Genomic DNA, 10,227 nt, shown 5'->3' with positions numbered 1-10,227 from the left:
AGTGTAAAATATACATACATGACATTATATCGGTATGGCAGGATTTTCTCATCAATTCCATTGTCAGAAAATAAAAGCTGCTACATACCTCTTTGCAGATTAATCTGCCCGCTGTCCCCTGATCTGAAGTTTACCTCTCCTCAGATGGCCGAGAAACAGCAATATGATCTTAACTACTCCGGCTAAAATCATAGTAAAAACTCTGGTAGATTCTTCTTCAAACTCTACCAGAGAAGGAATAACACACTCCGGTGCTATTATAAAATAACAAACTTTTGATTGAAGGTATAAAACTAAGTATAATCACCATAGTCCTCTCACACATCCTATCTAGTCGTTGGGTGCAAGAGAATGACTGGGAGTGACGTAGAGGGGAGGAGCTATATGGCAGCTCTGCTGGGTGAATCCTCTTGCACTTCCTGTTGGGGAGGAGTAATATCCCAGAAGTAATGATGACCCGTGGACTGATCACACTTAACAGAAGAAATTATAATCAGAACATACTTTAAAAACAAACAAAACCAAAAGAACCCCCCCACACACACACACACTCAAAAAAACTAATATTTTAAAACAGTATCATGTTTCATAGCTGTTAAAACATTCCATGATTATTTATCCGTTCCATAGATATTTTTGTGGAAAAAATAATATATATTTAGTTTATTATATATTTATATTTAGTTTATTAAAAATGAAATCCCCTCTAAAATGATAAAATAATATTACCAAACGTCTACCTATAAAGCAGAAGTCTTAAGGATTAAAATCATTTCACACTGATGCCACCAGGATGACGGACATTTCCAGGTCTCGCACAACAGATAGTGGGAAACTTCTGGTGGTGACAGCAGGTGGACAGGCTCTCTGCCTGGGAACATTGTTAAATAGGGCCTAAGATTAAATGTGTTTAAATTAAATTGTTCTTTAAAACAATTCTATTTTAAAACATGTAGTGCTGCTTTAAAACCTGAAAAAGGATGAGGGAAAACAAAAGGCCATGTTACACATGTTCACTATGAAATATACAGTATATATATATATATGCACAATGGGAAAACGGTGCTTGGGTCACAGAATCCTCTCTCTGATGGATCTTTACAAATGGGATGAAGTTGAGAAGCAAAGTTTTAGTGTGTAAGGATTGGAGCCATCTGTAGAGGAAAAAAAATGAAGTGGAATTTTACTTAGGGAGCATAAAATAAAGTATAATAACTTTAAAAAGGTTTTTGACATGGGTTTTGAAAAATCAGCACATTATTTTGGTTTAGATCTTTAAATGGACATTGTGCATCTAAAGTCTGTGTGAAACAGACGCATTAAAGCACACAAATTGTTGTTTCCCATAAAAAAAAAAAGTAAAGTGAAAGAGACAGGGACAGTCAAGTCAAAGTTAAACAAACATACGGTTATGTTAGATGTGCACACTCTTGAGCTCATATGAACATACTTAGGTTTACTCTTTAACAAAGGATAGTGCGAGAACAGAGCAAATTTGATAACATAAGTAAATAGTAAAGTTCTTTAAAAATGGCATGTTCTATCTAAACAATGAAAGTTTAATTTTGACATTACTGTCCCTTTAAACGGAAACTCACTGACTTTTAGGTGTCTGTGAAACGGTTATATTAGTTTGCATTTTAAAAAAAATGTAATTTAACATTTTTAAGGGGAAAATCAATTTCTCTTAAATGTCCCTTTAAATGCAGTCCTAGGCATCAGGAGAGAATACATGGAATGAAAGTTGTGCTTTATGTTAAATAAAATTATTAAAATCCTGCAAATCGGAGCGCACAAAACATACTTTGCATTCCCTAGTTTTACCTCATAACAGTGTAAATTGTAGAAATAAGCCAAACGAGAGGAAAAATGATAACTCAGTAATGCCCATTCGGTGTTTGTTAAGAGAAACAAATGCCATATCTAGCCGTGGGTTGTGGCATTCGGCTCTATTCGTAGCAGATTATATACGTTATAGTGCAACAAACAAAGATCTGGATTTGCACAGATCTTCGTGCATTGCACTATTACATGAATATATATAAAAAAAAAAAAAAAATAGCTGAATCCCACAGCCTGTGGGCAGGATCCGCATTTGTTTGTATTAAGGAATGAAAAATGCACATTATATTATTATTATAAATAGAGGCAAGAAAAAAAATGTCATTGCAACAAAAAGTAATCACAGTGGTCAAAGAGATGGAAAAACAGCTATTTTTTTTTTTGTGCTTGACAAACTTTGAACATTTCGTAAACCACTGAGTGGACGTTGCAAGAAACATCAAAGTTAATAGAAAGGGAAGTGATCAATTGCTAGTTTTAAGAAAAGCCAGAGGAAGCGTATACAATATGAATTTTTTTATTCTGAACCACAAGTTGCTATTTATTAACCTATTTTGAGTGTCGTGTGACTATCACAAGGGCAATAAAAATAGCTTGGAGATGGTCTGATTATTTTATACATAAAAACATAAAATAAAATTGTACAAATGTTTAACTGTCAGACTTTCTTAATTTCTCAAAGGTCAATTCAATGGGACACTAAACACTAAATACATTTTATGCACCTCTCTCTAATCATAAGTGGTGCCATTATGGAACCTAAGTTACACTGCAGTTATCTTAAAGTGATGGTAAAGTTGCACTATATTCAAAGCGGCATTTGTCACATCTTTATAAAATTAACATGAGTTTAATTTAAAATTTTGTTTTGTTTTTTAAATATAAATAAAGTTACTAATACTTAAAACATTAAATCTGAGTGTCCCGTATTCAGCCCAGCTCCGTATCCAATTTTATTTTGGTGACGTATTCTTTGGCATCCAGTTGAAATCATGGACGTTAGGCGACCAGGACTTTAGCCAAACTGCCCTCTCTATCTACAGCGCATGCTCAAGTAACTTACTGCATCGGGAGGGAGCTTGGGTGCTTACATGGAGAGCGGGTGGGAGCGCTCTCTACATTAGACAGAGAATTGACCAGGAAGTCTATGGAGGATGAAGCAAGGCACAGTAAATATAAAAATTAAAAAGGAAAAAAACTTTTGAAAACAAGTTAAAAAAACAAAACAGCGATTTTATTAATGATAGGATAGGCTACCTAACAGGAACGATCAAAGAGCCGCAATTTTACCATCACTTTAAGGAGAGTGCAAACACATCAGCACTGGAATGTAGTGAAAACAAAATCCATGCTTACCTGATAAATTATTTTCTTTCCTGGCATGGAGAGTCCATGAATCCTTTCTAATTACTAGTGAAAATTCAACTCCTGACCACCAGGTGGAGGCAAAGAACACCCCAGCAGAGCTTTAAGTATCCTCTCCCTTCCCACAATCCCCAGTCATTCAGCGGAGGAAATATGGAAAGAGAAGAGGACCCAAAGGGTATAGAGGTGCCTGAGGTTTAAAAAATGACAAAAGCCATCTAAAAATTAAGGGCGGGTCGTGGACTCTCCATGCCAGGAAAGAAAAGAATTTATCAGGTAAGCATCAATTTTGTTTTCTTTCCAATGGCATGGAGAGTCCACAAATCTATTCTAATTACTAGTGGGAACCAATACCCAAGCTAGAGTACACAGAATGGAAGGGAGGGGGAAACAAAAAATGCGGACCTAAACTTAGGGCACCACCCCTTTAAAATATTGCTCCCAAGGAAGCCTCAGCCTGAGGCAAAAAAAAAACCCGGAGCATGAAAAAAGTATGCAACAAAGACCAAGTGGTCAACTGCAAATTTGCTCCACAGAAGTCACGTCAAAAAAAAAAACAGGAAGAAGAAAAAACAGCCCTAGAGGAAAGAGCCGAAATCCTCTCAGGAGGCAGTTGCCCCACTATCTCCTAAGCCAACCAAAATAAACTCCACAACCCAAAGGAAAGTAGTGGATGTGGCTTCCAGACCCTTGAGTTTGCCAGCAAAGACTAAAAAAAAAAAAAAAAAAAGGTCAGAAATTGACAGAAATCTTTAGCAACCTGAAATTTAAAACACAAATTACATCCAGGCTGAGAAACAGATGATCTTAAACAGGAGTTAGGACACAAAGGAGGAACATCAAGTTTGAAGAATTTGCGGTTCAAAACCCCATAGAAAAAAATCCCCATAGAAACGAAGGATTGTCTATCCACCTGGAAAAAAGCCAAAAACTTTTCAAGACAGCAATCTGTTAACAATAGAATGCATAGAGACAAACGGAGCCTGAAGAACAAGGATAAGCCTCCAAGGAGGAACAACAGGTTGAACACAGTCCTGATTCTGGCCAGGTCTTGAGCAAAGGACAGAACATCTGTCGGAACTGCTAAACATTTATGAAACAGAAAGAAGAATTCTGGTCCATGAGAGAACTGACAGACAAACCCTTCTGTAGACCGACTTGGAAAAAATACAAAATACAGGGGAAACTTGCGATACACCACAGAAAACCCAGAGATATGCCTCAGGAAAAAAATATGTGCGCCAATCCATAAGAAAAAAGATACAATTAACCGGCTAACGAGCCTGGATCAAGGAGACATAACCAATTCAGGAACCTTGCATAGATAAGCTAAGTGCTCAATTTCCATGAAGACAGGTTCAGATTCAAGAACTGGGTGAAGAATCACCAAAACTAGCTCCTGATACGGGACCCCACCTGAGTAAGGAGAACATACAGCGGAAAAGGAAAAATGTCATAGGACTGTTAGAGTGTCTACCAGAACCGATTGCAGATCTCTAGACCTGGATCTGTATCTGGGAAGCTAGGAGATTAGACGAGAAGCCATCAGAACCCTAGTGAGAAACATCTGTCGCTCAGGGATCTGCCTCCCAGTAGACCACACTAGGGAAGATAAAACAGAAATGTGGCAGATGAAAGACTCCATCCACCTAAGGATGCGAGTCACCCTACATCGTTAACGAACTCCAGGAACCTTCCTGATAGTTGAAATAAACCACCAAAAAGAAGGATTCCGATTGAAAACAGATAAAATGGATCTCATTCTGACGAGGCCAGGCAATCAGGACATAGATATAGCTCTCAATTCTATACAATTATTGGAGTGACAGACGCCGACTGAGTCCAGATTCCCTGAGCTCCTAATGGACCCAAACTGCTCCCCAGCCAGAAGGCTGGCCTCTAAGGAACACTCTCCCAGGGAGGTCTCAAGAAACGAGTTGCCTTGAACTGAAGGACCTGAAAGAGGCACCAGGACAGAGAGAATCACATCTTGTAGTCTAGGACTATCCTCCGATAGAGGCACCAGAAGTCCCCTATTCCAGGGACAGAAAATTGTTACCTAAGTCAAGAAGAAAAAGTAGCTTTTCCACAAACATACTCTTGATTTCTGCATCTCAGCTAATGCCTAAAAAAGTTTTTTAACCCAGGGCTGATAAATAATGCTGCAGAAGGTTACCGTTGGGCTACCAGGCAGACCGAAAGAAGGAACCTCAGCCAATAGAACAAAAAAATAAAACAGTTTGTGAGCACGCAATCAAGGTGCAAATAGTTTGAGCTGATCTTGAGCTGCAAACCTAAACAGACATCCAGTGCCAGCAGCTGGATACGAACCAACAACCTTTGAGTTGCAAAGCCACAAAACTAACCAATAGGCTACATTGGCCGGTTTTACTATTTGCTAGGCAACTAAGCTGATCATCAGGCTACTAAAGCTGGCTGCAGATTGCTGAAATCATCGCGACTACTTGCTGTCAGCAAAAAATAACAGCAGGGATATTAAAAAATAAACTATACCCTTAGAGAAAAAATATGAAATATTGCTCTAGCAATAAGAATAAACAGATCCCCCTAGGGGAAAAAAAGTTTTAAACAGCTTTTGAACACACATTCAAGGTGCAAGTAGCTGTCGCTGGTTTCAAACCTTATGCTTGCTAGGCAGCTAAGCTAACCTGTAGGCTACTATAGCTGGCTATCTGAAAAACACACCCTTTCTATTGAAGAAAAGGAGGAATAAAACATGAAAATGTTTAAATCCCTAAAAATCACCTTTATTATGAGAGTAGAAAAACATAAGATAAGCAGACCTAATTCTTATAACAATATTTAGGAAAAACGCACAGCGGGGACATCGCTGGATACCCCCTGGATAAGTCCTGCCTGGTATTGAACCTTGAGTTCCAGATTCAGATACCAGTTTACTCTGTCGGCACCATTGTAAAAGGCAAACCGCATGACGGGGACACAGCTTGTGACTTTCTTGCTAGGCTTTGTCTGGGATTGAACCCAGGACTCCAGGTTCAGAGACCAGTTTGCTCTGTCTGCGCCACTGGAGAATGTTTTAAGAATTTCAATTATGAAAGATCAAGTGCCTTGTGTGACCTACAAAATAAGAGCCTCACACACTACCTACTGCGCTAAAAATGCCTAGTTAGCAAAAATATAGGGATAAAGGCAAATGCTAAGATCCATAAAGGCACATATTACAAATAAAAAGATAAGATAAGCAGGAACAGAACTTATAATGATATGATTATATATATATATATATATATATATATATATAAATATATATATATATATATATATATATATATATATATACACCTCTACTGTAGACTGAGAGTCTAAATCTAAATGTTAAAGTTTCTATTAATATGTACAGAGGACTAAAGGGAAGATAAGCAGAAATACTGCGCATACCCAGTAAAGAGAAACCTCTACTATAAAAGATAGGGATAAAACATGTAAATGCTAACAATCCCTAAAACACACAAATAAAAAATACAGTAGAAGAAAAATTAAGATAAGCAGACATAATGCTTAAACAATTTCAGTAAAAATGCTTCTTCTACTGAAGGAGTGGGACACAACAATAATCCCTAAAAAGTACATTGATATTTTCAAGGAACAAAGAGATCCTGCCATCTAGCTGTGATCACCTCACTACAAAAGAGAATGAGGATTACACAATACATAAAAATATATATCTCCCTCTAGATATTATTAGCAAGAATATCCTATAGATTGAATATGAACAGGAAAAAGGTATCCCTAATGGCATATCTCACTATGTACAGAAGGAAAGAATAAGCAGAACATCATCGTTATAAAAGAGCCATCACATTTCTACATTGGTAGAAAATTAAACCTGTAATGTCAGCAAACCACCATCAGATGGAAAAAGGAACCAGGAATCTCTGCTAACATATATAAAAGTACTGGCAAAAGAAGGTCAATGCACACTACAAAATAAATATATACATAAAAAAAAATTAGAAAAACTGCGTCTTAAAAATCGGAATCTACTATCAGATAATAAAAACGAAATTTATGCTTACCTAATAAATTTATTTCCTCTGGGACATGACGAGTCCACGGATCATCTTCATTACTTATGGGATATTCACCTCCTGGTCAGCAGGAGGAGGCAAAGAGCACCCACAGCAGAGCTGTTAAATAGCTCCTCCCTTCCCTCCCAATCCAGTCATTCGACCGAAGTTAGGAAGAGAAAGGAAAAGCCAAAAGGTGCAGAGGTGTCTGAAGTTTAGAAAAAAAAACACATCCTGTCTGAAGACAGGGCGGGCCGTGGACTCATCATGTCCCAGAGGAAATAGATTTATCAGGTAAGCATAAATTTCGCTTTCCTCTTAAGGACATGACGAGTCCAGGGATCATCTTCATTACTTATGGTATACAATACACAAGCTTAGAGGACACCGATGATACGGGAGGGACAAGACAGGATACCTAAACGGAAGGCACCGCTGCTTGAAGAACCTTTCTCCCAAAAGCAGCCTCAGTCGAGGCAAAAGTGTCAACTTTATAGAATTTAGAAAAAGTATGAAGGGAGGACCAAGTAGCAGCCTTGCAAATCTGCTCAACTGAAGCTTCGTTCCTGAAAGCCCATGAAGAAGCGACAGCCCTAGTGGAATGAGCTGTAATCCTCTCAGGAGGTTCTTTTCCAGCAGTCTCATATGCAAAGCGGATGATACTTCTTAGCCATAAAGACAAAGAAGAAGCTGTAGCCTTCTGACCCTTACGTTTGCCTGAAAAAACAACAAATAACGAAGAGGACTGACGAAAGTCCTTAGTTGCCTGTAAATAGAACTTTAATGCACAAACAACATCCAAATTGTGCAAAAGACGCTCCTTCTTAGAAGAAGGATTAGGACACAAAGAAGGAACCACAATCTCCTGATTGATGTTACGATCAGAAACAACCTTAGGAAGAAAACCTAATTTAGTGCGTAAAACCACCTTATCTGCATGGAAGATAAGGGGCAGAACATTGCAAAGCCGAGAGTTCAGACACTCTACGGGCAGAGGAAATAGCCACAAGAAACAAAACCTTCCAAGATAATAACTTAATATCTATGGAATGCATGGGCTCAAACAGAGCCCCCTGTAAGACAGAAAGAACAAGATTAAGACTCCACGGGGGGAGCAATAGGCTTAAAAACAGGTCTGATCCTGACTAAAGCCTGACAAAAAGACTGAACGTCCGGAACCTCAGCCAGACGTCTGTGTAACAGAACCGACAGGGCCGAGATCTGACCCTTTAAGGAACTGGCCGACAACCCCTTCTCCAATCCCTCTTGGAGAAAAGACAGAATTCTGGGAATCCTAACCTTACTCCACGAGTAACCTCTGGATTCACACCAATGGAAATATTTACGCCAGATCTTATGGTAAATCTTTCTAGTCACTGGCTTACGAGCCTGAATTAAAGTCTTCACAACCGCATCAGAAAAACCTCGTTTGGATAAAATCAAGCGTTCAATTTCCAAGCAGTCAGCTTCAGAGAAGCTAGATTCGGATGAAGGAAGGGTCCTTGGATGAGCAGGTCCTTCCTCAACGGAAGCCTCCAAGGTGGTAGAGATGACATTTTTACCAGATCTGCATACCAAGTCCCGTGAGGCCACGTGGGAGTGATAAGAATCACCGGAGCTCTCTCCTGACTGATTCTTGCAATGACCCGAGGAAGGAGTGCAAACGGAGGAAACAGGTAAGCAAGACTGAAGGACCAAGGAACTGTCAGAGCATCTATCAGTTCCGCTTGAGGATCGCTGGACCTCGATCCGTATCTTGGCAGCTTGGCATTCTGGCGAGACGCCATGAGATCAAGTTCCGGTAAATCCCACCTGAGAACCAGACTGGCAAACACCTCCGGATGAAGTTCCCACTCGCCCGGATGGAAGGTCTGTCTGCTTAGAAAATCCACCTCCCAATTGTCCACCCCTGGGATGTGGATCACTGACAGAACACACGAGTGGGCTTCCGCCCACCGAATTATTTTGGCTACCTCTTTCATCGCTAAGGAACTCCTCGTTCCTCCCTGGTGATTGATGTAGGCCACCGTAGTTATATTGTCCGACTGGAACCTGATAAACTGGGCTGAAGCCAGGCTGGAAGGGAATTGAAAACCGCTCTCAATTCTAGAATGTTGATAGGGAGCGCAGACTCTACTTGAGACCAAGTTCCCTGCACCCTCCTGGAACCCCAGACTGCAACCCAATAGGCTGGCGTCTGTTGTTACAATCACCCAGGACGGTCTGCGAAAATAGGTTCCCTGAGAAAGCTGATCCCGAGACATCCACCACTGAAGAGAGTTCCTTGTCCCCTGATCTGGGGTTATTAGAGGGGACAAATATGCATAGTCTCCATTCAACTGCCTGAGCATGTTCAACTGCAAAAAGGTCTGAGATGGAACCGCGCAAACGGAATGATTTCCATTGCCGCTACCATCAGGCCGATTACTTCCATGCATAGAGCTACTGATGGTTGGGGAGTTGACCAAAGGACCTGACAGGTCTCTATTATCTTTGATTTCCTGACTTCTGTCAGAAAAATCTTCATCAGAACTGAATCTATCTGGGTACTTAGGAAGATAACCCTCGTACTTGGAACCAGAGAACTCTTTTCCAGATTTACTTTCCAACCATGAGATCTTAGGAAAGCTATTACTATGTCCGTATGAGTCCTTGCCAGGACGCAAGACGGCGCCTGAATAAGGATGTCGTCCAGATACGGCACCACTGCAATACCCTGCGGTCTCAGCACCGCTAGAAGGGACCCAAGGAACTTTGTGAAAATCCTGGGAGCCGTGGCCAGTCCGAATGGAAGGGCAACAAATTGAAAATGCTTGTCCAGATAGGCGAATCTCAGAAACTTGTGATGGTCCTTGTGTATAGGAACATGAAGGTACGCATCCTTTAGATCCACTGTGGTCATGAATTGACCCTCCTGGATCAGAGGAAGAATAGTGCGAATGGTCTTCATCTTGAATGACGGGACTCTGAG

At 40.0% G+C, this 10,227-nt stretch overlaps 1 protein-coding gene across 1 annotated transcript in view; it reads right to left on the bottom strand.

Moving 5' to 3' along the window:
• Positions 1 to 657: 657 nt before the first annotated feature.
• The window catches only part of HNRNPLL (heterogeneous nuclear ribonucleoprotein L like), a 106,914-nt gene continuing 97,344 nt past the window's right edge, over positions 658 to 10,227 (bottom strand). The window contains exon 13 of the mRNA XM_053711932.1: positions 658 to 1,154. Coding sequence (XP_053567907.1) covers positions 1,099 to 1,154 — 56 coding nt within the window. The 3' untranslated portion in view covers positions 658 to 1,098. The remainder of the gene's footprint in view (positions 1,155 to 10,227) is intronic.

The sequence above is a fragment of the Bombina bombina genome, chromosome 4, assembly GCF_027579735.1.
Source record: "Bombina bombina isolate aBomBom1 chromosome 4, aBomBom1.pri, whole genome shotgun sequence".
NCBI classification, from domain to species: Eukaryota; Metazoa; Chordata; class Amphibia; order Anura; family Bombinatoridae; genus Bombina; species Bombina bombina.
The sequence above is the reverse complement of the archived record's forward strand: the minus strand, read 5'-3'. Positions and strand labels throughout refer to the sequence as shown.